The sequence below is a fragment of the Kwoniella newhampshirensis genome, chromosome 9 (genome assembly GCF_039105145.1).
Source record: "Kwoniella newhampshirensis strain CBS 13917 chromosome 9, whole genome shotgun sequence".
Lineage (NCBI taxonomy): Eukaryota > Fungi > Basidiomycota > Tremellomycetes > Tremellales > Cryptococcaceae > Kwoniella > Kwoniella newhampshirensis.
In genome coordinates, this window is record NC_089963.1 from 836,591 (window position 1) to 861,946 (window position 25,356).

At 51.2% G+C, this 25,356-nt stretch overlaps 10 protein-coding genes across 10 annotated transcripts; 6 read left to right on the plus strand and 4 right to left on the minus strand.

The window, feature by feature from the left end:
- Window positions 1-30: 30 nt before the first annotated feature.
- On the plus strand, window positions 31-1,316 carry IAR55_005010 (uncharacterized protein; the record flags this gene model as incomplete). The annotated part of the gene is made up of 6 exons (XM_066948104.1): window positions 31-420; window positions 465-697; window positions 741-832; window positions 1,024-1,094; window positions 1,144-1,221; window positions 1,293-1,316. The coding sequence occupies 6 exons, from the start codon at window positions 31-33 to the stop codon at window positions 1,314-1,316; spliced, it is 888 nt and encodes a 295-aa protein (XP_066801563.1).
- Window positions 1,317-1,593: 277 nt separating this feature from the next.
- IAR55_005011 (uncharacterized protein) lies at window positions 1,594-2,746 on the plus strand (the record flags this gene model as incomplete). Its single annotated transcript, XM_066948105.1, has 4 exons — window positions 1,594-1,771; window positions 1,834-2,003; window positions 2,070-2,413; window positions 2,467-2,746. The coding sequence occupies 4 exons, from the start codon at window positions 1,594-1,596 to the stop codon at window positions 2,744-2,746; spliced, it is 972 nt and encodes a 323-aa protein (XP_066801564.1).
- Window positions 2,747-2,844: 98 nt separating this feature from the next.
- IAR55_005012 (uncharacterized protein) lies at window positions 2,845-8,766 on the minus strand (the record flags this gene model as incomplete). The annotated part of the gene is made up of 19 exons (XM_066948106.1): window positions 2,845-2,931; window positions 2,985-3,061; window positions 3,113-3,134; window positions 3,192-3,262; window positions 3,391-3,458; window positions 3,511-3,555; window positions 3,603-4,009; window positions 4,061-4,169; window positions 4,217-4,400; window positions 4,460-4,482; window positions 4,539-4,605; window positions 4,660-4,811; window positions 4,862-4,952; window positions 5,003-6,274; window positions 6,323-6,739; window positions 6,792-6,895; window positions 6,941-7,625; window positions 7,678-7,803; window positions 7,854-8,766. 19 exons carry the CDS (start codon window positions 8,764-8,766, stop codon window positions 2,845-2,847), a joined length of 4,920 nt encoding a protein of 1,639 aa, XP_066801565.1.
- Window positions 8,767-9,489: 723 nt separating this feature from the next.
- Window positions 9,490-10,963, plus strand: IAR55_005013 (uncharacterized protein; the record flags this gene model as incomplete). Its single annotated transcript, XM_066948107.1, has 9 exons — window positions 9,490-9,527; window positions 9,594-9,688; window positions 9,758-9,768; window positions 9,834-9,856; window positions 9,915-9,928; window positions 9,985-10,070; window positions 10,120-10,216; window positions 10,269-10,696; window positions 10,748-10,963. 9 exons carry the CDS (start codon window positions 9,490-9,492, stop codon window positions 10,961-10,963), a joined length of 1,008 nt encoding a protein of 335 aa, XP_066801566.1.
- Window positions 10,964-11,246: 283 nt separating this feature from the next.
- Window positions 11,247-13,738, minus strand: IAR55_005014 (uncharacterized protein; the record flags this gene model as incomplete). Its single annotated transcript, XM_066948108.1, has 10 exons — window positions 11,247-11,597; window positions 11,676-11,965; window positions 12,021-12,150; window positions 12,202-12,299; window positions 12,365-12,693; window positions 12,752-12,788; window positions 12,848-13,132; window positions 13,182-13,206; window positions 13,261-13,494; window positions 13,559-13,738. 10 exons carry the CDS (start codon window positions 13,736-13,738, stop codon window positions 11,247-11,249), a joined length of 1,959 nt encoding a protein of 652 aa, XP_066801567.1.
- A 618-nt stretch (window positions 13,739-14,356) lies between these two features.
- On the plus strand, window positions 14,357-14,731 carry IAR55_005015 (uncharacterized protein; the record flags this gene model as incomplete). The annotated part of the gene is made up of 1 exon (XM_066948109.1): window positions 14,357-14,731. The coding sequence occupies one exon, from the start codon at window positions 14,357-14,359 to the stop codon at window positions 14,729-14,731; it is 375 nt and encodes a 124-aa protein (XP_066801568.1).
- Window positions 14,732-15,083: 352 nt separating this feature from the next.
- IAR55_005016 (uncharacterized protein) lies at window positions 15,084-19,271 on the minus strand (the record flags this gene model as incomplete). Its single annotated transcript, XM_066948110.1, has 14 exons — window positions 15,084-15,287; window positions 15,346-15,885; window positions 15,945-16,097; window positions 16,148-16,576; window positions 16,624-16,747; window positions 16,793-17,180; window positions 17,236-17,401; window positions 17,456-17,683; window positions 17,730-17,870; window positions 17,916-18,223; window positions 18,273-18,680; window positions 18,732-18,835; window positions 18,884-19,017; window positions 19,122-19,271. 14 exons carry the CDS (start codon window positions 19,269-19,271, stop codon window positions 15,084-15,086), a joined length of 3,477 nt encoding a protein of 1,158 aa, XP_066801569.1.
- Window positions 19,272-19,807: 536 nt separating this feature from the next.
- On the minus strand, window positions 19,808-20,888 carry IAR55_005017 (NADH dehydrogenase [ubiquinone] iron-sulfur protein 7, mitochondrial; the record flags this gene model as incomplete). The annotated part of the gene is made up of 7 exons (XM_066948111.1): window positions 19,808-19,901; window positions 19,953-20,091; window positions 20,141-20,268; window positions 20,318-20,417; window positions 20,521-20,679; window positions 20,744-20,794; window positions 20,855-20,888. 7 exons carry the CDS (start codon window positions 20,886-20,888, stop codon window positions 19,808-19,810), a joined length of 705 nt encoding a protein of 234 aa, XP_066801570.1.
- A 336-nt stretch (window positions 20,889-21,224) lies between these two features.
- On the plus strand, window positions 21,225-23,029 carry IAR55_005018 (uncharacterized protein; the record flags this gene model as incomplete). Its single annotated transcript, XM_066948112.1, has 4 exons — window positions 21,225-21,320; window positions 21,383-22,327; window positions 22,378-22,500; window positions 22,556-23,029. 4 exons carry the CDS (start codon window positions 21,225-21,227, stop codon window positions 23,027-23,029), a joined length of 1,638 nt encoding a protein of 545 aa, XP_066801571.1.
- Window positions 23,030-23,260: 231 nt separating this feature from the next.
- Window positions 23,261-25,331, plus strand: IAR55_005019 (uncharacterized protein; the record flags this gene model as incomplete). Its single annotated transcript, XM_066948113.1, has 12 exons — window positions 23,261-23,381; window positions 23,433-23,677; window positions 23,748-23,803; window positions 23,872-23,983; window positions 24,061-24,149; window positions 24,211-24,252; window positions 24,306-24,394; window positions 24,447-24,509; window positions 24,570-24,706; window positions 24,766-24,787; window positions 24,847-24,883; window positions 24,956-25,331. The coding sequence occupies 12 exons, from the start codon at window positions 23,261-23,263 to the stop codon at window positions 25,329-25,331; spliced, it is 1,389 nt and encodes a 462-aa protein (XP_066801572.1).
- Between the last annotated feature and the right edge of the window lie 25 nt (window positions 25,332-25,356).

The window sequence follows — 25,356 nt, forward strand, 5'->3', positions numbered from 1 at the left end:
CGTCAGCAGCCCCGCCGACCATTCACCACCATGTCGCACAATTACGGCGATCCCTACAACGACCCCTATAACCGACAATCACAGTATCATAGCGGTGCTTACGATGATCAACCCCCTCCCTTTCAGCAGACCAATCCCGAGGATGCTTATGCCTACAGTCATGACAATAACCCTTACGGAGAGGAACCTAGATATCCTTCGTATCCAACAGATCCATCTGTCGGGGGATATCCCAACAATCTCAGCACGGAAAAGATGGTGGACGATACACATGTCGAAGAGAGCACTCAGAGAGCACAACCTGGACGATCAGGTCTGAGACAGCCGCCTCGGTCTTTCGCAGAGGTGGGACCACCTCCTAGAAGCACGGGTATCTTGAGAATGTGGAGGAAGGATGAGAGGGGGAAGCAGTGGTCTAGGGTGAGTCCAGGGAATCATCAATATGGTCACTAATGATGTAACAGGGAGGGGGGGTAAGAACATCGTTGCGGATGTTCTGTTGTTGCTTTACGATCGGTATTATCCTGGTCGTTAGCATCATCTTGTCTATTCTACTCGTGAGTGGACGCCTGCGTGACTTGGCTGACAGTCAGTATGTGCGTCCACCAAGCGTAGCTCTCAACAGTGTCAATCTCGGTTCTAGTCCGGTTTCCTTGACCTCCAACGGACTGACAGTCAGCTTCGATTTGAGCATAAGGCAAGTGAGATCATTGCATTTCATCCACTCATGCATCATGTAGCGTTCAAAATCCGAATTGGTTTGACGCCAACTTCAAGGAAATCTCTGCCCAAGCCAGATATCCAGGGAACAATACCAACGAGTTTGGCGGTGGTACGCTTTACAACGTAGATTTCAAGGGCTACACCGCTTCCACATTCGACTTTCCTTTCACGCTCAAGTGAGTCTGAACCGTTCTATACATTGCTGACCCGCAGTTACACTCTCGCTCTTGATCCGAATCGCGTCATCTTGAACGATTTGATAAGTGAGTCTTGTATCTTTGCTAAACGCTAATCTAGTAGAGAAATGTGGTATCGAGGGTGGACCAGTTCAAGACATCACTGTCGATTACGATCTGCATCTCAAACTCAAGGTCAGTCATGACTGATAGCGACCTATCCGGATGCTGAAACGCGTCGCAGATACTCGGTGTAACCATAAACCCTACAGTCAGCAACAGTGCTAGTTTTGAGTGTCCAATTACCGCGAGTGACATCGAGGTGAGTATCCCCAATGACGCCGAAGTGACACCGAAAGATACAGGCGATCCGACTGATACCCTCTCGCGCAGCAAATCATCGGTAGTAACAGTTGATGACGGTAATGTGTTGAGCTTTCGCCATTCATCTGATGCATGTATGTATGCATGCATATGCCATGACTCTGTGAGCTCTGTGTCACTCGTGATTACACCGGCGAGCACCGGCCCGAGTCCATGCCGTCATCAGCGATCCAGTGAACAACCCCTCCACATGCCAGACGGCTTATATATATCCCGTCCAGACCCAGAATCACCATCCCCCCCGCTCGCTCACTAAAAGATCGTCATCCCCAAAGAGCCCGTAACATCACCGCGAAAAACTAAAGTAACAATGTCTTCAGCACCTGCGTCATTCACACACGATGCCTCCCTCTCGGAGAGGCGTCTGGGCAATCCTGATCTCCCCGCTCCTCAGAAGAAGAAAAGGGTGATCGTCACGGGTGGCTCAGGCAAATTGGGTCGGTGGATGGTGAGAGAGATGGTCGAGCATGGCTGGGAGGTGTGGAATCGTATGTCGTTTCCTTACTTTACTACTGGATGCTTATGACAAGAAGCTGATCCGACTCTTCAGTCGATGTCACCCCGCCTGCACCATCCGAAGCCAACATCCCTTGCAAGTTCGTCCAGTGCGATCTGAAGGACTACGGTCAGGTCATTGCCTGTCTTTCCGATCTAGACTCTGGGTACAAGGGAGTCGACGCCGTCATTCATCTCGCAGCGATCCCGTCTCCTTCACGAGCCGTGAGTGTAGCAATATCTCACATTCGACGTGGATGCTTGTTCTGATGTGCAAATCATATTTCAAAGCCCAACCATGTCATCTTCCACACCAACATTTGTCAGACATACAATATCCTTGAAGCATCCAGAGTCCTTGGGATCACCAACCTTGCCATCGCGTCGTCCGAGACAGTCTTTGGTATCCCGTTCCATCCTCACCCCCCTACCTCCCTGCCAATCCGCGAGGATGTGGAACGACCCGAATCGAGCTATTCTCTCGCCAAGTTGTTGGGCGAGAAGATGGGAGAACAGCATTGTCGATGGAACCCCCAAGCCAAAATCATCAGTATCAGGCTGAGCAATGTCATGAGCCCAGAGCAGTATCCTGACTTTGAAAAGTGGCAAGATGACCCGTGGACTAGAGCTTGGAAGTGAGTTTCATGGTCGAACCCATTCTCGGGCACACCGCTCACGCCCGGCTTAGCGGTTTCTGCTACATTGACGCTCGAGATTGTGCTCAAGCCTTCCGCCTCGCTGTCGAGTCTTCCCTGAAGGGTGCCCATATCTTCAACATCGCCAACGCCGACAACGCGTTCAGAGTTCCGACCGCCGAGTTGATGAAGAAAGTGTTCCCGGACGTCAAATGGGAACCTGACACACAGGAGCCTCGCGAAGGTGGAATTAGCATCAAGAAGGCGAGAGAGATGCTTGGCTTTGATCCCAAGTATGATTGGCAGTCAGAGGTGGAGAAAGCCAACAAATAAGTTGTGCGCTCTCAGATCAGCGTGAGAGATATGATTCGTTTTCATGTATCGTATTGTTCACAAATGATATAATGTTTATCCGCATGATCCATTCCCAGCTACCTTTGAGCCTTTCTCTTTCTCTCGGCCTCCATGGCCATTGTTTTGAGATTGCCGAATTCGGTTCGACCTGTCGCTTTGCACAGCTGTCGGAGGATCGGAATCAGCAAGAGGCTCCTACCATGGGCTAATAACGTACAGCGTAGAATTTGGACTTGTGGTCACGCAGCAACTCCGCGGGGCTGGCGAACTCGGCGATATGACCCTGGTCCATGACTGTTGATGATCATTAGCGGCGCTCGCGGTCCAGTTGCACATTTTACATACCCATGACTTTATCAAAGTCGATCTATGTGGTCGGCATTCGTCAGCCACGTGTGTTTACAGTCGATAGCAGCTGACTCACGATAGTGTGGATTCGGTGGGCAATCGTTAAGATTGTGGAGTCAGAGAACTCCTCCCGGATTGTTTTCGAAACTGGATTCAGTCAGCGGGGAACGGGTACTACATTTCGGCCAAAGACATACTGAGCTCATCGGTTTCGTCTGTCATATAACAAGATGAGTGCTCGCTCGCTCGCCAGACAAATGTTCAATGTCACTTACAGTCAATAGAAGCAGTAGCTTCATCCATGAAGAGCAGTTTGTTACGTTTCAAGATCGCCCTCGCCATGCTATGGGACCAATCAACACCTTCCTGATCACCTCAAAGCTCGTGAAACCCACCATATGAGCTGTTTCTCTCCGCTCGAGAAGTTGTCCCCTCCCTCGCTGTCGATGTGTCAGATCATTCGTCATAAAACATGCAAATTACCCACCTGACGGGATTGTTCAAGTCCTTGAAAACGTTCTTATTTCTCGACTCGTCGTCGTCCTCACCCTGATCTGCTGAGACCTCGTTGTCTTTGATGAGATGAACTCTCCTCAACGCTGCATAGATATCCGCATCGTTATACTCGTCAAAAACGTCCAAAGTCGACCTCAAGGTTCCAGACAAGATGGTAGGATCCTGAGGGATGATGGTGACACGACTTCGCAGATCCGTAAGGCCAATCTTGCCGATATCGACGCCATCGATCACGATTCGACCCTCAGTAGCTTCGACAAAGCGGAAGAAACTGAGCGCAAGAGTTGATTTACCACAGCCAGTCGCACCAACAATACCGATTTTCTCCCGCGGCGCCACTTGGAACGAGATACTATGAAGAACGTTTGGAAGGTCCGGCTGTGAAACGCTCTCAGTACGGGACTAACGATTGCGTTGCAGGATACTCACGGCGTAGCGAATGACCAATTTCTCTACGGAAATGGCTCCTGAAGCTGGCCAGGATGCTGGTGGACCAGGCTCGATGTGCTCAGGTGCTTCGAGTTTCAATTCGGTGAATCTGAGGCCGTTAGTGACGCCTAGCTCCAACGCACTCACTCTTTCAACCGCTCAATGGCTACCATACTTTGCTCCAACTGCACAAATCGTCGGACAAGGAAAAGCATGTCGTGGCAGATAGTTCCAGCGAACGAGAGCGCAAATCCGGCCATTGCTGCGTCAACGCCTGGAGCAATGAGCACCGCTACAGCAGTCAGACCGACCATGAAGGCGCCGAGCAGATTAAAACGAGCTATACGTATGTCATAAGTATGGAACATACGGAGGGCATGGATTTTGGTAGGCACTTACCGGAAAGCCATCGATTGACGGTCCTTTAACGCAAGATAAAGTTCAGCTCTAGCCGTCTCGGATCACACTCCCTACGCACCACGACCATGCAAACGCGAGCAGATTGGTGTCCGCAAGCCGCATCATATATTTGAGAGAGACCGTACCTTGTATTACTCGTCAGCACTTCGTGCTCATCAATATATCTTGAGTTAACTCACTAGCACCGAACGCTCGCAGTACGGCGACACCTGAGACGGTTTCGCCGAAGAGCGAATAGAGAGGGGATCGCGTGACAGAGTCGAGTCGACGCATATCTCGCGATGTTTGACCGTAAATCGACCCAGCTTGGTAGTAGACGATAAGAATAACGCTACACTCATCATGAGTTCACATCTTCGGACTGTTCGACCTTCAACTTACCATCCAGCTAATATGAAAGGTATGCCACCGACGTAGGTGATGGAAACGAAAGTAACGATTACGTTGAGGCCGTAGGCAATGCTTCGAACGACTATGATCACAGTTAGGCCAGGTGTACGGTTTGATCTGAGGGCGACTCACAGTTATCCGCGGTGCTCGAGTCCAAGCCTTCTATGTCCTTACCAAATCGGTTCAACAGTCGACCTCGACTGGTTGTGTCATGGAATCGCAAGGTCGAGAACAACACAGATTCGAGCATTGCGTTATGCAGCTTCCTGCTAGCTTGTAGAGATCCGTAATACACAACCATGTACTGCACGTTCGCAACGAACACACCGGCTATGGTTATGATGGCGTAGCCGAAGACGAAGTATTGTACGGTGTGACCGCCTTCGGATGGAGTAGTCTTCGAGCCGGTCCAGTACTGAAGCCAACCCTTCTCAGCCACCGGCACTACCATCGCCATCGCAAGAGCAATGACGAAGAGAGTCCACCACACGGGCCCTCCGAGAGCTGAGAAGTAAGTCTTCCACACGACTCCGGCGATCCTTCCGCGAGCCCGCTTCTCGTCCTCGATCAGCTTTCTGGGTGGTTTGGATTTGAGGTCCGGGGTGGAGTTCGTTACCGTCACTTCGTCCTCCGGAGCGAGAGAGCTGGTCTCTGATCCAGGGTCCGGGGTTCCAGCACCGCTGACATTGACGACACTCTTGTGTGTCGGCTTGATAGCGTTCTCCTCAACTGTACTCTCCTCCTTCTGTTCAGCCTCAGTAGGCTTGGCCTTGCTGTCTTCGTCATCCAACTTTTCCATGAGACCAGAGGCGACAAAATCATCACGGGTCCCAGAAAATTTGACGTCGCCGTTCTCAAGCGCGACAATGTACGCTGCTCCAGGAGAAACGAGGGCGGTGTGGTGGGAAACAATAAGGATGGTCCGACCCTCATTGATAGGACCTTGCAGGCAGTTCGCCATAATAGCGTGGGCTGTATGTGCGTCGACAGCAGAGAGGACGTCGTCGAAGAAGAGCACGCCAGCACGACTGTAGACTGCTCGGGCGAGAGATACTCTTGCTTTCTGACCTCCACTCAGATTGAGGCCTTTCTCCCCGATCTCTGTTTCATCACCGTCTTCCAGAATTTGCAGGTCGGTGAGCAAAGAACAAGCCTCGAGAACCTGCTGATATCTTGCAGGATTCCACGGTGCCGAGAACACAATGTTGTCTTTGATCGAAGCGTTTTGCAACCAAGCCTGTTGTGGGACATAGGCGGTCATGTTGGAAATGATCCAGTCTTCGTTCGAAACTTTTTCATTCGCTTCGGCCATGGCGTTGGGCATCGATCGGGGCGAGACGACATGCCCGGCGAGTAGATCAGCTTCCCCGAGCAATCCGGCGAGCAGCAAAGACTTTCCAGAGCCTTTGCGCACGATCAGCGGACGCATTTGTGATCACCTTAACAACTCACCTAGTCTACCGCAAATCAGAGACAACTTGCCCCGAGGAAATCGGAGGGACAAGTCCGCCAGCGTAAATGCGTTCTTGGGAGTCGTCGCAGTTGATCGAGATGGGTTTGTACTGTGTGCTGAATCGTCGCGAGGCCACGTGAAGGTCGCAGATGAGAGCACAATATCACCCTGACCATCGTTCTCCTCGACAGGTGCGACCTCCGCAAGTGACATATACTTCTCGATTCGCTTACATGACACAAACCCCTGAAGCGCCTGGATGAGGGTTTCGGGAAGCGCATTGAGAGCGAATCTTAACTCTGCGAAAACCGCCAACGAAGTGAACGCAACCGAAGGTGTGAGGGTCTCGCCCCTGACAAGGGTGTAGTGCAGGAAAGCAACAACGGTGACAACCACGGGTGTTATCGCCCAGATACCTAGATATATTGTCAGTATAGGTCATGTCGGTTGAAGACTTTCTGGCCTCACAGTTGAATGCTACCTCAATTTGGTAATTGCGGGCTTGCCAAGACAGTTCATTCTTTCTGATTGAATGTATACGTCGCTCAAATGAGCGTTCCCATGCCATAAATCTGTCGATGTCAGCATGGAGGCTCAAAACAAATACCATTACTCACTTGAGCATCCGGATTCCTTGTAGGATCTCGTTCATGAGAGCTGTACGTTGATCTCTCGTTTTCATCAGATTTTCTTGTGCGCGTACCACGATTTTTGACGCGAAGTGGTTCATTGGAAGCGAGAGAATAGCAGTGAGGAGACCGTAAACAGCGGATACGCCTAGTAGCTTGAAGACGAATATGCTTGCCACGACAATCTCGATGGGAGAATCGGTAATCGCGAAGAGGTGGAAAACAAATTCGGTGACTCGATCAACATCAACGGTGAAAAGGGTCATGATTTGTGTTTTGGAGCTGACAGCCTCGTCACTCTCTTCCACTTCCTCCTTGTCGTCTCCTTTGTCGTCCTTCCTCTTCTTGTCTTTTGCAGCCTCCTCCTTCACCCCTCCAATCGATCCCTTGTCGTCACCAGCAGCTGCGATATCCTTCTTCCTCAAGGTTTTGTTGAAGAGCATTGTGTTGAGCTGAAGCTTGATTTTTCCCTGAAGATAAGTTGTGCTGATGGACCATACGACTCCGGTGACTATGAACATGACGGCGTTGCTGGTGAACAGACCAAAGCAAAGAAGCCAGCCCCAAGCCGGTTCAGATCGGGTAGGGTCATTCTCAAGGAAATGAATAAAGAGGTTCAAGAGATAATGGGGGATATAGTAGCCCACCGCAGTGATGGCCGCCAAGATAGTTTCTGAGATGGGGAGGATTAGCTGATCTTTCAACAAAGCGAATCAGACACTCACGAGCACAGAGCAGGCCCGAGTTCACCTTGGCTAGTTTCAGAAGAAGGTTAAAACCTTCCATTCGACCGAGACGACCTTTTGGTCGTCCGTAAATTTTTTTCATGTTTTGATACTGGGGCAGAGCTCCTGCTTACGAGGTCAGCAATCTTGCGTTGCATGTCAGCCTGAGCACTCACGGAGAGATTCAGGTAATATAGGCAGATCCCAAACATCCATACTGTCGGAGACATAGCCCTTTTTGATGACGTTCGTAGCGTAGCTGAACAGCAGCCATTCGGGCACCGTCGTCTGTACTTCAGAGCTGACGTTGGGCTTGGTCGGATCTAAAGCGCTGGAGTCGGTCGGAACAGCGTCGAGAATCTTGCGAGGATAGATGACGTCCAAGGGTAGATACAGAGGAGGTCCACGCTGAATGGACAAGATCGCGAACAGAGGAGGTAGATAAAGGAACGGTAGGACGATCTTGAGGATCTCGACAGGCGATCGAGAGTACGACGTCGACAGAGCTAACACAGATACCGGTGAGGAGGGGAGAGGTGTCGACGGCAAAAGAGCGATGAACGAGAGTACGATAAACTGAATGAAAATGTTGGCGGCATTGTGAATTGTGGTGGCCCAGTGAGATGAAACTTCGTTTTGTCCAAGATGCCAGATGCCGAGCAGTAAAGTGACAAGCTGTGCGGGCAGAAGAAGCGAAGGCAGAAGAATAGCCGTGTGTTTGTCATCCGAGTCTGCGAATCTGGAAATGATCGCGAAGACCAGGAGCACCACGTTGCACGCCAATGGGGGTAGCATCGATAACACGACTGCCAGTTTCCATTTCCACATTGTTTTCCAGAACTTTTCAGGCTCCACGGGCGTCCCATCTTCACAGACGACCGGATCGTCCAGATCGAAGGGGTCCTTTTCGGTGCTTTCGTAGCTGCCATCTAGACCCTCCCCGTCGTGAGTCGGAAGAGCGATCTGAGAGGGACGTTTGAGCAATCGAAGGACAGGAGAGGATGGGTGTGCGGCAAGATAGATCGTGAGGGATGTGAGAGAGGTCAACGGTAGGAGGACGGAGGAGACGATCGGGATGAAGTGTGACATGGCGTCTGGAAGGGGAGATGTGAAGGCGTGCGTCTGAGGGACGGGTCGAAAGAAGCTGAGGTAGCAGGGTTCGAGAGCTGTTGAAACAGCCTGTTCTACGCTCTGGCTCTGACGGAGATGTGTTGGGTCAGGTCGATGGGCTCGAGAAAAGAAAGACGGTGATCCCTTTGGCCAAGGGAGTGGTGGTGGTGGTGGTGGTGGCAAGCGAAAAAGGTACCCTAGCCTGCAGAGGGGGACAAAAGGAAGTGAGCGTTTCGGATCCGAGTGGTGCTGGCTGAAAACGAGTTGGATAGATAACCTTTTGACCGATTTTAAATAGCAACCTCGCCATATGGGTTAACTTGACCATTCCTTGCAATCATTACGTTAAGCGCACCCAGCGCTAACGCTTCACAAAGTAGAGACCACGTGGGAGGGGCAGCGGTCATCTCCGTGTGATAGCATTTGATGATTCCCGCTTGAAGATCGTTTGGGTGATCTCCGCCCGCCCCATTCACATATGCCACGTCACTTGGCCCTTGGTCGGACGACGATGACGATAACCGAGTCTATGATCTGTGGGACTCCTCAACACACCCACACCGAGACACAACACCTTTGAAATCCCTCTCCCTTCCCCTCCCATCCCCTTGCCGACTATCCTTCTCAATCTAACAATCTCTCTCCTTGACCAATCTGTCGTATAATCTCTCCTCGCCTTCTGATACAACGCGCCCATTTGCAATGACAGACGGTAACTTACCCAAGGCGATCCTATACTCGTGCGTATCGTGGTCAGCTGGATAGCTCGCAACCGCTGATCACCTTGGAAACCTCCTTCACTTTAGTTGGCCCACATCGGTATGGTCGACTGTCCCCAGGTTATGTCTCTATGAAAAGGGATACTCAGAGGACGAGTATGTGGTCAGATACGTTGATATCAGTGAGTATCGGACAGTCTGCTTGTTGCAGCTAGAATGAAGAAGCTGATGGCTGCTTCCTCTTCCTCCAGCTAAGGGAGAGGTGAATGGTGTCATATCAGCTCAATTCAGTTAGAAGGACCTGCTGACGCCGTGGACCCCAATCAGAACTTTGCACCTTCATACTTGAAGTGAGTACCTGCTATCACTAAGATAGCATGGATCACTATTGACATGTCAAGCTCACAGGATCAACATGAATGGTACGCTGAGAAATCACATGACATTGCGCTTCACACTGAACGATCTCTACCTTCAGGAACCATTCCAACCCTCGTGGTACCCACAATTGAGACGACAGGCAGTGGTGTCGACACAAGATATCGTTCTCTGCGAGACACAGTGGTGAGTCGCGCTGCAGCTCCGGCCTAAGCGTAATCCTGACTGGATCCAGACGATCTGCGATTTCTTGGACCATGCGCGTAGCTCCAGCAGCGCTTCCCTGCACACGGACAAACCGGCTCCCACTTTAGCCCCGGCAACTATCGAAGGTGAGCTTGTTCATATGGGTTTACCGAATGTCTCCTCATAGTCTTGGAACAGGCAAAGCATTGTCCGACGCGATCGTCGCGATCATACATCAAACCACTGTCGATCCCAACTTTGTTGCCCTTTCAGCACGAGACAAGAAGGAACTTGCGAACAAGGCAGCAGATGGACCAGGTCGTTCCCTTTCCCTTCGTCGAGAAGCGTTGCGTCGTTACCTCGAGGAAGCAAAGCAAGCAGCAACCGAAAACACTGTGGCTCCGAAAGATGGCGGCTTGACCTATGAACAGAAGATCGTCAACTTCATCGAAGACAAGCTTCAATCAAACGAGCACATCTGGTCTCTGTACAACGGACAGGCAGGGGAGGAAAACGAGAAAGCATTCTTTGACATCAGCACGCAGACCTGGACTGAAGCTTTGCCGGACGCCTTTTCCAAGCTTGAAACTGCTATCAGGGGACCGTATGCCTTGGGGGACCAAGTGGTTTGTTTAATTCCCACCTTCGAAGTTGATGACTGCTGACATCAACGACAGTCACTTGCCGACTTACACGCCATCTCGTGGCTTACTCGACTGGTATCAATCGCAGGTGGCGAGGCAGATGCTACCGGTCTCGACACGCTCGAGCCCTACGTCGGGAAGGGTACGTTAGGCCCTAAGCTGCGAAAGTTTTGGGATGTCTGGGTGGAGCGAGAGAGTTACAAAAAGGTCTTGGTCCCAGCTACGGCAGCATTCGCCCACATGCGCTAAAGGTTGTAAGGGAATGGAAAGTAGGAATCTGATGATAGCAAGGGCAAAAATAGCATTCTGTAGTAAACTCATATGTAAAATATCGTCACCTGCTGTAAAACTCCGCTGCCAACGGCAGGGAGCTCGAAGATTAGCACTCCGACGACCTTTTATGAGTCGGAGCGAGATCACGCCAATGATAGACGAAAATCTTGCTGAGAACACATGTCTTCCTGTGTTGACCCACCCTTCAGAGTGCATCACGATGATCCCATCGCGCCTTGCATGTCTAGGTAGATGATCTTCACGACTTCGATCTGAAAGCGCTCGCGCCCTTTCCCCAATGTCCCGCTTTCTGCCCCCATTCATCTGCAACTCCCCAGACATGTTGTTCTTTCAATCTTGGTGGATTTCTCCCTTCCAACGGGGTCTTCACCTCGGTCCTCGAGTATCCTGCTTCGCTGGCGAAATCGTCGTTGGGTGCATCCTTCCCTGAATCGTTTCTGCCCATGGTGGTCTTGGCTGATCTGGCCGGAGCCGTATTCTGATCTGCAGGACTTTCCCAACTTCGTATGTCGAGGTCGAGGGGCAACCATTCTTCGTTTGCGTACACAGACGATGTTGTCATTTCAATTAATCGAGAGATTGCTCGTTTCTAGCCAGGAGCAGATAGAAGAAAAAAACGGATTGAGCAATTCTGAGATTGGGTAAAGCCATCGTGTCGTCCACTCACATAAGCGAATTTTTCGTCTTCCCCGGTCCAGATGCCTAGAACACTGAATGAAGTACCTCTCTTTTTCTCTTCCAGCTTTTCTTTCTCGCGTTGTGCTGGAGTCGCGCTGTTATATAAACTGACATTTGGCCTGTATGGCGCAGACACCGTTTCGGAGAGAGACTCCGCTGCCATGATCCGCTCGTTCGTCATGTCGTCCACATCGTCTGTGCTCAAAGCCAGTGCGTCGGGGAAAAACAAGGTCGATGGTGTGGAGGGTGTTCTGATGTAAAGCTGACAACGAGATTCATCTTTCGCGACGGCCCCGTCAGTCAGATTGGTATGGATCCGGTGAGATAGGCTCACACAGTGCATCGAAAAGATTGATAAGTCTTCGGGCCTCGTTCTTGTGTCGTAGGTACAGTGTGGGAATGTCATCTATGAAGAACGTGGAAAAGGTCGAAGCGAGAGTGAGATAATCTGCTGGGCCCAGTGCCTTTCGTTGCCATTAGAGAGCTGATTCGATTTCAGAGCATGTCGAACTCACCTCTTCGCACAGTTCTGCGAAAGTGAAGCGGCAAGCTTTCCCAGATGCTGCCGGCACTGGCACGCCTCGACCATACACGGAAACCTTTTTGGGTCCAACTGCCAAGCCCGTCAGTCCGATTCTCACGATGCAACATGCACAAACCACAGCGCTCAGTACTCACCTTCTGCGCCTGAGGTAGCTTCGACCCATGCACTTTCGAAACCGTCGCGATCCTCCTCTCGATACCACCTTGTCTTCCTATCGAGACCCTCTTCATCTCCCGTACCATGACGCCAATCCCTACCGCCGTCCACGGTGACCACTTCGCATCTGGCTTGCAGGGCGTCCAAGAATCCTGCCATTCTGTCCCTTTGAACGCCATGATAGTAGAGATCTTCTGGTACACGGTTGGAACATGCTATGAGGACCCCACCCAATCGCCAATACCAGGAAAGCACGTCTCGGATGAGCGCAGCTGAAGATGCATCGACCAGTTGGAACTCGTCAAAGCTGGGGCACATGGAAGCTGTCAATAACACTCCAGCTTATCCACTTTGTTTCGACGTACTACAGGACATGATAGTCGAGAATCATATTCCGAGCGACTAGTCGAAAGGGTCTCTATCAACTGCCTCTCCCAATGCAGTCTGAAGCCACAACCCACTGGTGAAAGCCATTCCTTCTTCTTTGCCCCATACCTTCCTTTCTTTCCCTTCATCATCCCATCTCCCTCCCGCGAAGACCGATCGCCAGCCGTTCTTTCCTGCCTGTTCCATATTCTCATCTTTCCTAGCCACATCTTCGGTCTCGGGGATGGCAGTACGTCGGCGCTCGAGCTCGAGGAATACCTGTCGATAGAGGGAGAGTGTGAAAGCGTGGTAGTGAACTCGGCGTTTTGGGAGAGGCAAGAGTTGGAAAAGTAAGGAGAGAAGGAGGGATTTGCCGGTACCTAATTGCGGATCAGTAATTCGTCGGAGCATTCCAATGCTTCTGCTCACCCGGGGGACCCGTAAGGAGTATACCCTGACGAATATTGATTAGCATCTCGCCGGTAATGCGACTCAGCGTATAGCTTACCTTTGGTGTCGTCAGATTCGCCAGCTCCTCTTCCCCACTCAACACCCTGACCAGCTTTCTCTCTTCAGCTCCATCTTTCCCTAGTCCAAGATGCTCGCTCGCGGCTTTCCTACTGCCCTTCCACCAACCTGGTTCTCGGGTCTGTTGCGCGAGGAAGGGGGCGCTCGGTGTCAGCCTGGCGAGAAGGTCCATCGGAGGCGTGTAGCCTTCGAGTGTCTCAAGCAGGTGTCGAAGCTGACAGAAAGCGGTCTTCAGTGTAGTTCTGCTTTTTGTATCGCGGAAAGATATCGAGACCCACCTTCATCACGCATCGGACTTGCTCATCGTCCCATTTTAATCGGCCGGTCGCTACTAGACCACGATACAGCTCTAGCAGATCGGTAGGAGCAGGAGGCTGAGCAGGGACGTCGTCCCATCCCTCTGCCTCTTTCCACGCTTCTTCACGCTCGGCATCGCGCAATCGAGGCGTGTGATGCATCCATCGTCGTGTTGTTGTTGAACTCGTCTGCACAGTGCTCGCAACGCGTCCGAAACCGCTACTGCGTTTACTTGCTTTCGATACGACTGCCACTGCCGGGGCGGTGCGGGGTATCAGTCGAGAGGGTCGGGTTGACAGCCGCATATCAGGTGATTTTGTCTACGGACTGTGCCAGATTATCTCTCTGTCTTTCGACACGACCTGTTATCAGATTGGCGATGGGTTCCGTGTTCTGTCTCTGTCTGATCAGGATGATCGGGCTCTCTCTCTCGCACGTGGAGAATGAAAGTTCCGGCGGCATCGAGGCATCGGTAAATGGGTTCCGATCGGGAGATCTTGGGTGGTTGGGGCCCCGCGTTCACTGTTTTTGATTTTGACTCTGACGAGGTCGATCGTCGATCTGGGGGCAGCGCGTCACTTGAATATCGTCATCCTGGGAGTTAGTAGGCCCTGGTGACTGACTATACTTGGCGACCCACCTGGAGACCAACCAAGCTTGACTCGACCATATAGTATATGTGTGTATTGTATTTTTGTTCTATTGCTTTTCAACAATTCATACACGACCTCGATCTCATACACACAAACACACAAACACGCATTCACCCCTCACACATCATGTCGTTATACCTCACACTTCGTCCTCTGACGGCTCGTATAGCCCTCACGCGAGCATTCCAGACCACCACCCTCCGTTCCTCCACTGCAGGCTACGGTGATCCCCAAGACGAGAAAGCAGACAATTACACCCCTACCCCAGGCTCTACAGCCGATCCCAAGCCCAACGACAAAGGTTATGGCGCAGGACAAAAATCAGCCACGACAGATCCCGAAGTCGGAAAAGTGACTGGAAATGCGGGGACTGACAAAGGTTCGGGTTCGGGCAGCAGCGAGAAGGGCAACCCCAGCGGTCAAGAGATCAAGGAGACCAAGAAGGTAGGGGAAAGCCCTAAAAAGGAAGAGGTCGGTGGTGCCGGTCCCATCGGTGGATAATCGGTGAGTTTAACTTCTGCCCTTAGTGGTCACAACTGAACTAGTTCTCGAATAGTATGATGCATAATGCAATGGATGCAGAATGGTCATCGATCAATACTGGGTGTCGGATGCACTAAAGGGAGAACATAGGAAGGCAGAATAAATGCAATGATGATGGAAATGGATACTATATGCAGTTTGAAATCGCTCATTCTTTTTCTCCCCTTCTCTCCTTGATCGTTAAAAACATGATGGCGTGATAGATACCGCTTTCTTCTCATCCCCTACACACCTCTTACTTGTTGGCTACATGCACATGCTGCAGCGACTACGCACGTCGCTCAGCCTCGCCTCCGTCCTCGAACACTTCTCATCCTCTCATCGCCTTGATGAACTCGCTAAACGTCTTCCTGAAATCTTTTGATGTTTGGGTTCTGAGACCGGTCAAAAATTGATTTGCAATATCCGGAGGGCAATTGAGCTTTGGCAGCAGATCGTTAGTCAAAAAGTCTAGTGCTTCTTGACCGCGAGCTTGAACAGTGTTTCGGACGAGTATCGCTGCGTCAAACATAACCTACGCGGATGACTGATCAGTACTACTCAGGTTCCACAAGTCTTCTTGTTTGACTTACCATCTGTCCTCCACGGAAGTTGAACTCCCTCCTCGACGGCACCTCAAAGCATGCAGGGAGCAGCCTTTGATAGATGAAATTCTCATAGCCCGGCAAAGCCTGCTTGGCTCTGTCCTCCTTGGCGATCGAGTGCTGGTTGGAGGGCTGAGCGGTTCCATTCGCTACTGCTTTACTCTGAGCGGACATTGCGCTTTCGGCAAATACAGAGGGAAGAGCCGCTGCTCCCGGGCTTGTGCCCCACGCAATGACACTTCGAGCGAAGAAGCCAAACGCCAAGCGCTGCGACCCCGCGTCGGAATAGTCTTGGGTAAGGTTGAGGAGTGTGGTCAAGACATTTTCGAATTCCGGCTTATTTCGATCTGTGATGAACACTCCGTCGAGGTTGGCATTCATCAGGGCAGAGAAGAAACTGAGATAGGCGTCTTTCAGCCGGCGATGAATTTGAGCTTCGTCTGTACCGGTGATGGGTTGCTGAAGGATAGCGAATATGCGAGAAAGGAGGGGTAACAGCAGCATGTCCATAGTTTCGAACGTGTTTTTCTTTGTGTGCCGGTCGGTATCAGTACTCAAGCTCATCGAACACCTCCAGTCGGACTCACCTTCAATCGGTGCATGAGCAGACCGAGGAAAAGCATGAAATCGATAAGCTCCGAAGGTTCGTATTCTGTGACCACGATCGATACGAATCTGGGTACCAATTCCGCGACAGTAGTTCCAATCGCGTTGACAAATTGCGCAAAGGCGAACCGAGCCTGGAGATGTCTCAGCTAGAATCCAAGTGGATCGTGGCTTGGCTACTCACCGCATCTCGCACGACTCTCTGACTCTTCATCACGTTCAAAGCTTGGAGCAGAGCCTCCGTCATCTGTTTAAATGCAGGTTGGTATGGTAAGGCCTCAACTTGTGAATCGGAAACCATCGGGAAACCCTTCGCAAAGTGGCCTAACGCCATGAGATGATGATGAACTTGCAAGACCGCTTGGATGTCATCGGGAGCAGAGCGGTAACGTTCGACTCCAGTGGCCATACCGGTCATAAGCGGACCAGCTATCGCTTCAAGCAAGGCAATCAATCTCGAAGGTTCCGATTTGACCAAGTACACGAGATTGCCTGCGGCTTCAAATAAATACAGTTGGTCTGCAGCGTAGTTGCGACCCGTAGTAGCCTTCGTCAGGGGACTCTCTTCCGGAGTGTCCACGGTGGGTACGATCGCTTCCACTCCCATCATATCCTGTAGTTATATCAGCATGAACCGTAAGACGGAGGCAAACAACCCACTCTAAGGCTTTCCAGAATGGGTTGCACCATGCCTGCAACCGTGTCGTTCTTGCACTCTTTGCAAAGCTTGGAAAAGAGGTAGAAGCAGCGTCGTCGCACGCCCTCGTCAGGGTGATGAACGCCACTTGAGATGGTTTAGCTTCATTCACAGGTGATGATAGACACTTACCGACTGTCCAAAATTGCTTCAAACATAGGCTGGATAGCTTCGGTTTTGGATTTCCAAAATTCGACATATCGGACAAAGATTTCGAAGTATTGAAGAGTAACGCTGGGATGGGGATAATTGGAGATGCCCGATGACATGCAGCGGGTAAGAAGCTGGCCCAGGGGCGATAGAGGGTATTGCTCGTATTCGAATTTGTCCTTCACATCTGAGTAGTTGACGTCGGGAAGCGACTGGGACATGTCACCATCGGCCATAATCGGTGTGCTGCGACCGCTGGACATCGCTGATTCGGCATACGCTTTATTCACGTTGATTCTGTGAACCCTATCTCGTGCCGCTTTTGTAGCCACCTCAGGAGGAAGATCGAAAAAGGCAGCTCGTGTGCTGTCTGCAAAACGTCAGCTGAGTCTAGTGAGAACCAAACTTACTTTTCGCCAATTCACCGAATGTATACACCAAATGCATGGCGAGTTCAGCTTGTTGCCAAGACACAGCAGAAGGTCCACTCGTTTGAAACGCGTCAAGCGTAGCAATGACAATCCTTGCAACCACCTCAGTATGGAGACCCTTCTCGATCTGAGCGATCGACTCGATGAACGATCGGCATGCCTGTATGGACTGAGTTAGAGACCGCGTGAAACTGAGACATCCTTTTCCACTCACTGCTCGGAAGTGTCGGAAAGCAGCGATCTCCTCGTCAGATTCATCCTCATTTCCCGGTGCTTCCCAATCAGCTTCTTCAGGCCATGCTAATTGTCTGATAAGAACGTCCAGCATAGATGCGAGGAATTGGCGACGTTCAGGGGAGAGGGGTGGAGGTGTTGCTGCACGGGCAGGTTGTTCCCCCGGTTTGACAGGAGGAGGCATGGGCGGTTTATATATACGTTTGTACTACAAGGATATCAGCATTGCACTGATCAAGCGTTGATTGACGTACCACTCTCAACAGATCTGAGGCGAAATTCGAAACCGAGAGAGGCACCTCATACTGTCGATCGCTCAAAAAGCGAAGCAACAAAGGCAAGGCCGAATTCATCATTTCTTCCGCTTCGCTTCGTAAAGGCTCCGGATTTTCCTCCTGAGCTTCGTCAACAGAAGCAATCAAGCCGCGCAGGTGACTTACACTTTCGGAGAAGGCAATCAATTCCGTTCCATACATTGCCAATAGATTTCCCAATGCAGCTCGGAATGCAATGACCTCCTCGTTGTCTCTGACCCCATTCGTCTCAGACTCCAACGGGTCCACCAAGGCAGCAACATTGAGGACCTTCAGAACCTCGACTCGCGCTACTGGGTCTTGAATTCCTTTGGCAACAAACGTTCGAAGTATGTTTGCTGCGGCAATGCGGATCGGTACGAGAGGTTGACGAATGAGGCGATGGTAGAAGGGCAGTGATTTAGGATTGAGAGCAACGCCGAGGTCAATCCAAGCTGTTGGATATCTATCAGCATTATCAAGTCGGAGTTATTCAGAACGTACGTGTCCACGCCGCCAAGGTCTTCAACGTCGCCTCTAGCAGTTCCACCCATCTCCCCCCTTCCCCCTTTTCGATAGCGTCCATTGCTCGTTCCGCAAGAGCTAACATGCCATCCACGGCCAATTTCTCATCACCGCTAGACCTAATGACATCTCGGACCACTCCATCGCGGGATTGTCGGTCTTTTGAATACGATCTAGCACTTTTCAATACACTGTCATGGACTTCTTGAGCGATTTCCGAAAGCACACGGATTGTGAGTAGTGCCGGGTTGAAGTTGACTCCGGACGATGATGACGGATCTGATGGTGTAAGCAGGGCGAAGAATGGACGGAGGAAGGTAGGAATGGTAGAAGGATAGACGTTGAGGAAGAGGTGAGCGACAGTAAAGGCAAGCTTGTTGCGAAGGTCTAAGTAGGAAATCAGTGATTGTCTTCCCACCTGTACGTCGGCGAGCTTACAGGTCTGACCGCCCTCACAAGGGCCTTGCACATATTCAGCCTGTATGAAGTCAACAATCGCTGTGTACATGGCCTGTTGAGCATCGACCGCCATGACTTGGGGTCTGATTATCGTCAGCTCGTGCCCACAAGGAAAGCGGTTGTTGACTCACTTTTGCGTCAAGACTGTGTCGACAACCTGCTCGCAAAACATTCTCAAGTCTGTTTCTAACTTCTCTTTACCATCTCTGCCCGCTGTGGAAGGTCCGGGAGCTCCAGCACCCTGTAGATAGAGTGCCAGGCAGTCCTAGACGAGGGTACCAGTCAGTGGCAAGTCTTAAACTTTCAAGCTTGTGCTGGTTCCGCACTCGGAGTTCACTGAACCCAAACGAACAGAGAGAAGACACTTACCTGCCATGTCTCCTCGCAAAGCTCCTTTACCTTGGTAAGATAGTCTATAGCCTGTTGCTTGATCGCTGGATCCACATTGGAGTCGATGCTGGCAGCGACTCTGACTGCTTGAGGGATACTGGTGAGGTGAGGAGATTGGGACGACGCCATAGCGTCGGTATTGTGTAGGCTGTTGTTCGATGCGCGATCGTCGGCTTTTTTTCCTTTCTTTTTAGTGGGGTAGGGACAATTCAATGCTATGCTATGATACTGAGACGTTTGCGAGATTGATGCTGAGGAACTGAGAGGGCGGAAAAGGAAGGAAGAAGGTTGACTGTGTGTACTTTTGAGCTGGAGGAAAGATGTTTGAATTCCAAAGTGCAACAAAAGTCGAAACAGACCAATTCATGATGGAACGCTGGTTGCCGCACGCGAGCAACTTCCAATGGAAACGGGGAACAGAATGCCACGTCAGTCTCACTGCTAACTTGCATATGTGGTCTTCCTGTTTGTGCATGGACTCGTAATCTAGCGTCTTGGGAGTGCTTCACATAGGTCTATACTGTGGTATGCATGGCATGTAGCGAGGCTCTGTGACCACTGCGAAGACCATAAAATCCGTTCTCAATCTCGAGCCGTCAAAAAAGCCATGCCTCGACCTCATGCCTCTCCAATCCGACATCCCGCGTGTCTCCCCAGACCGCCGTCTACCTTCGGTACCATCGCACACTCTGCCTGTTACGTCGCATCTTTCTCTGTAATTGAAGCATGCCGTAGAGGAGAGCTTCGGCGGTAGGAGGGCTGTAAGATGGGTCAGCGGCTGACGACATCATCACTGCTCAGTAGGCTCACCATCCGGGAACGTAGATATCGACAGGGACGATTCGGTCACATCCTCGAACAACAGAATAGGAGTAGTGGTAGTAACCACCACCATTGGCACATGAGCCCATTGAGATGACCCATCGAGGCTCAGGCATTTGATCGTAGACTAATGGCAAAGGTCAGCTCACATATAGTAAAATCAGGCCCGAACTCACCCTTTCTCAACGCAGGAGCCATTTTGTTGGTCAAAGTACCCGCGACAATCATGATATCACTTTGTCGAGGACTCGCTCGGAACACGACACCCAATCGATCCTGGTCATATCGAGCAGCGGCCATATGCCTGTGAAGTCGTCAGATCGAGATTACAACATCAAGGCCTGACCGCTCACATCATCTCCACCGCGCAGCAAGCAAGACCGAAAGTCATTGGCCACATCGATCCCTGTCGGGCCCAGTTGACAACTTTGTCGAGAGTGGACAAGACATACTCTACAAAGTGTAAACAGAACATCAGTACGATACCCGATTGTCCGATCTGATAGAAATTCCAACGGCGAGAGTCGCTGGACGGGTATGTAGCGATCCAACTGACCGGCACCGTTCTTAGGCGTCTCGAGACTCAATTGGTTGCTTCCGGCTTGAGCGATGGTAGTCAAGGGAGTGGTGGAGGAAGGGGAAGAATCGGCGGTGTTAATCGATGATGTGGTGGTGTGAGGTCTGAGAGCGATGGCAGTGTTTGAGATGGGTCGAGCTGTATATCCTGATATCAGTCCACGTCGCATTGACCTTTTCTGTTTATCGTGGCGGAAACTAACCGATCGCAAACGTAGGTCGGAAGGTGGAAGCGGAGGCTTTAGCAAAGGCGCCTTGTCGTGATGTGTACTGTCAGCTTGAGCATCTACATGCCGGCTGCCATGGCTGCTCACCTGTACGCAGACCTGGGAGAAGGGTGGTGGCCATTTTGAATCGATACTAATACAATGTGTGTGAAGTGAAAGACAGTGTTGGTATCGTAGATGTTTGCTTTCAAGTCGACCACGATCCTCCCCTTCGCCGCTGAATTGAACCTGGTGATCATGAAACGCGAGGAGCCAATGGTAGAAGCACCGATTACTACTGATCGGGAATTATCGGAGTTTACGTCAATGTGGCATAGGAACATCTTCCCTCCACTCTCTCTCTCTCTTTCGAAGCCTCGCTTTTTTTGGGTCCAGCTCAATAACGAGTTGTACACAGTCAGTATATCCGCCATCGGAAGCTGCCAGTGAGACGGGGTAGCGCGACAGTCGAGTCAGTATGATCCCACGAACAGCCCTTAGAAGAGCAGTGCGCCCTAGTGCTTCCCTCTCCCACGGAGCTTCACTTCGAAGCTTGACATACGTTTCCGTCAGAGTGAGTTCTGGATGTGCGCTTTACACCACGATGGCGCTGTTAAACATGTCTATCGTCTCTAGCCCTCCCCTATCGCTCTCGGCAAAAGACCAGCAGCCGCTTCTGCGATCTCAGCATCGACTTTTGCATCAACCAGGCAATTCTCGTGGACACCATGGCGGAGTCCTGCCAGTCCCCCTGCGGTCGACGAGCCTGCGTCGGCGTCGGCGTCGACCTCCACCCCCATTGCTGCTCACGAGCCGATCCTTGCAGAGCCTCATCCGGACCTGACATCGACAAACGCTACACCTGTTGAGGCGCCCCTCTCCGATGCTACAACGACCCTCACCTCCACACCATTCTCAGGGCTGTCCCCGGCCGATGCAGCCCTTCTTCCCCAACCGCCAGCCAATGCGCTTACACCGAGCTTGGAGGACCTCATATTACATTCCGGGAAATCGCTGGAGGAGGTGCTCAATTCGCAAGAAGCGATTCATGCTGTCATGAAGGTCTCGGATCTGAAACTCATGGGCTATGAACACGGGATGTTCAGCATCTCTGGCTGGTTTACCGACGCCATCGTTGCTATACACACGTATGGTGGACTGCCTTGGTGGGCGACCATCGCTTCCATCACCGTCGCCATCCGTCTCGCTCTTGCTCCTCTTCTCGTCAAATCTCAAAAACACAATGTCCGACTGGCAGCTGTGAACCCTCAAATTCAAGGTCTCATGGAGAAGGCGCAAGAAGCTAGGGCGAAGAACGATCTTCATGCGCAAACCGTCGTTGGTCAAGCCATGCGACAGTTGATGAAGGAGAACAACGTCAATCCCGCAAGAGCGTTAATCCTCCCTGTCATCCAATTGCCTATCTTCTTCACGTTCTTCACCATCATCCGAGGTTTGACCAACTTGCCTCTACCTCAATTGAAGGAGGGCGGTATCGGTTGGCTGACCGACTTGACCATGGCCGACCCTTATTACATCCTTCCCTTGACCAGTTTGCTCTTCACCAATCTCGTTTTCAGGGTGAGTGATATGGTCCGATACGGTTCTCCCTTGCTGACCGATTGACGCAGTTCGGCGCCGATGGTGTAGGGAGTGATGCCAAAGCTGGCTCACCGCAACGGATGGCACACATGAGAAACTTCATCCAACTCACCACGCTACTATCACTACCTGTAGTAGCCTACTTCCCTGCTGTAAGCACTTTCTTTCATAGACGGGAACAGCACGGCTGAATACCTATCAATCCAGGCTATCCTGTTCTATTGGACCTTCTCGTCCGGGTTCACTCTTCTTCAGTCCCTTCTACTCCGACAACATGTTGTCAAACGGATGCTCGGTATCCCTATCCCTCCTACGATCGTTCCTCCCCCTGGCACACCGGTGCAAAAGGACCCGTCATATGCCGACACATTCCGAGCAATCAAGAACTGGTGGACCGAGAGCATGGAACGATCACAGGCTACTGGTGCAATCAGACATCGAGAGCTTGAGGACGTTAGAAGGCGAGAGAGGATTGGTGGTGGAGGTTCTCAGGCTCGGACAGCACCAAGTGATGTCTTTGTGGAGAGAATAAAGGAGGAGGGAACAGCACCCACTGCTCCTGTGCAAGCGACTTCGGTGAGAAGAGCCGCATCAGTAGCTCCTACCCGTGCAGTAGATTCCAGACAATCTGAGAAACAGAGGAGAATAGCGGCTGCTAGGGAGAAGCGATCGTCGAGGTGATCATATAACATGCATGCATCGAATCCTCCCGTCAATCGTTCAGGCGGTCATTGTTTTCTAGAAGATACAGTTATGTGCCACAGATTATGCCTCCACTTTTTGCCACCACGGAGACGTCATGCTTGGTTTCTTTCGGCTGTTGAGCACATCTCATCCCTAGTGATCATCTTCTTACCAGTGCTATTGCCGCATTGACTGATCACAAACGAATACAACTCGAATTAAGGTAAAATGCTGCGTAGAGGTGTGAGCCAGAGTCTTCTGGCTGGACCGAGTAGACAGCTACTTCGACCTCCCATACACTCGCGAAGTATCGTCAGCGCTCTCCCTGCTCTCCGGCAACAAGAACGACGTGAGTTTGGTCTGACAAATTTCTCTATTCGATGAACTGACTCCTACGCAGTTCCGCATGGACATGTACGTCCTACTCGACGATCACCAGGGTCTGTAGGTACAGGACCTGCGCAATTTCAAGAGTATGAAGGTTTCGATCCCTCCACTGCGACCCCACTGGCCCCCTCTAGACCGATATATATCCCACCGGATCCACAAGGTGTTCTGGGCGATAATCACGCTGCGAGGGATATTCTGGGACACGAATCACTTGTCATAGTCAGACAACTGGAGATGCTCAACGTCTTCATGGGTGTGAGCGTACAGAGTCCGGAGGTTCAAAGATTGGATCCGTGCTGATGAGGTGGTAATTTGTTGAGGACAGTTCGAACAAGCGAATCGGTACGCTATACATTCGGCCGATGGAGAGCATGTAGGATTGTATGTCCCCTCCCCCGTTCCATTTGCGATTCCAAGCGATGATCGCGCTAACTAATGTCTGCGCGCAGTCTTGCGGAAGAAGAACAAGGTATACTGTCAGCAGTCTCGAGACAGGCTTTGAGGACACATAGACCTTTCAGATCGGTAATCATGGACAGACATGGTACACCTGTTCTTTGGGTGAGTCACTTATTTTCTCATAAGTTGCTCTCTACATACAAGCAATCGAGAGCTGATCACGTCTGCGTACGGATTAGATTCGTCGACCCTTCGCTTTTATCAATTCACGAATATTCGTCCATTCAACAGAAGGTGTCGATGGTACTCTTGTGGGCGAGGCGCAGCAGTGAGTAACCTATTCTTTCACTGTCTTTTTGATCTGCTGTTGACCAGAGCTTTCATGTCAGGCAATGGCATCCCTGGCGAAGACGATACAACCTCTTCCAAACGTAAGCTGTTGCTAAGAGGTAGCTGAATGAACGGATACTGATTCTTTGATCAGACGTGGCTCAGAGGAGACATTTAAGCAGTTTGCGAAGATCGATAGCGGGTTTCTAGCTTGGGATTTCTGGTTGAAAGATCGGGATGATAGTCAGTTCACAAAGTCACCTTCTATTGAGGACGATTTACTGACATTTAACAGGACTTGTCGCTTCGATCAACCGAAATTTCCGTGGTCTGGGTCGAGAGTTGTTTACAGACACCGGTGAGCGTCTGCTTCTCGTATGAGTGCTCGTTTAGGTGCTGAGGTCGCTCTGGGTCGCAGGACAATACGTGATCAGGTTTGACTCGGCGGGAACAGAACTGAATTTGGCACCTGGGTCCAACGTGACTGTACAGGGGCAGAGTCTGATCTTGCCTAGTGGCACAGAGGGCGGTCTGACTTTAGATCAAAGAGCAATGGTAGGTTCTGCTTGCAAAAGTTGATGGTGACGACGCTTATCTTGACTCTCCTTCACTAGACTCTGGCAACAGCAGTTTCTAGTCAGTCACGCACATACAGCCCTTTATGAATTCTACAAGCTGACCTTTGTGTCTGCCAGTCGATTTCGATTTCTTCTCACGTCATTCTGGTAGCGGGTGCGTGCATTTATTTCGACGTAGAACAAGAGAATACAGGGCGCATGCTAACATGAATTGGCTTGCACTCAGTGGCATGGGCTTCCCCTTCGTTTTCTGGGGTGGAGGCGGAGGCACCGAAGCTCAAGCAGGCTCTCGTCCAACTGACGTTCAGCCTTCAGACGGTGGTGCAGCGGCCGGAGCAGCGGCGGGTGCTGCTGGAGCAGGCATGACTGAAGACGAACAGATTTACGGTCGGCAACCTTCACAAAGCGCAGAAAACGCACTGCCAGAAAATTATGATGCTAGCCCAGAGGGGCTCGAGGGGTACGAGGAAGAACCAGGATGGGGAGAGGACGAGGTCATGCAGGACCCATGGTCTCAGCAAGGCAGTGATGACGGAGGATGGTTCGGTGGTAGCGGAGGCGGCGGTGGAGGTGGTGGAGATTGGGGAGATTGGGGATCATGATCGTGTTCATAGCTTAAGTCAGGCA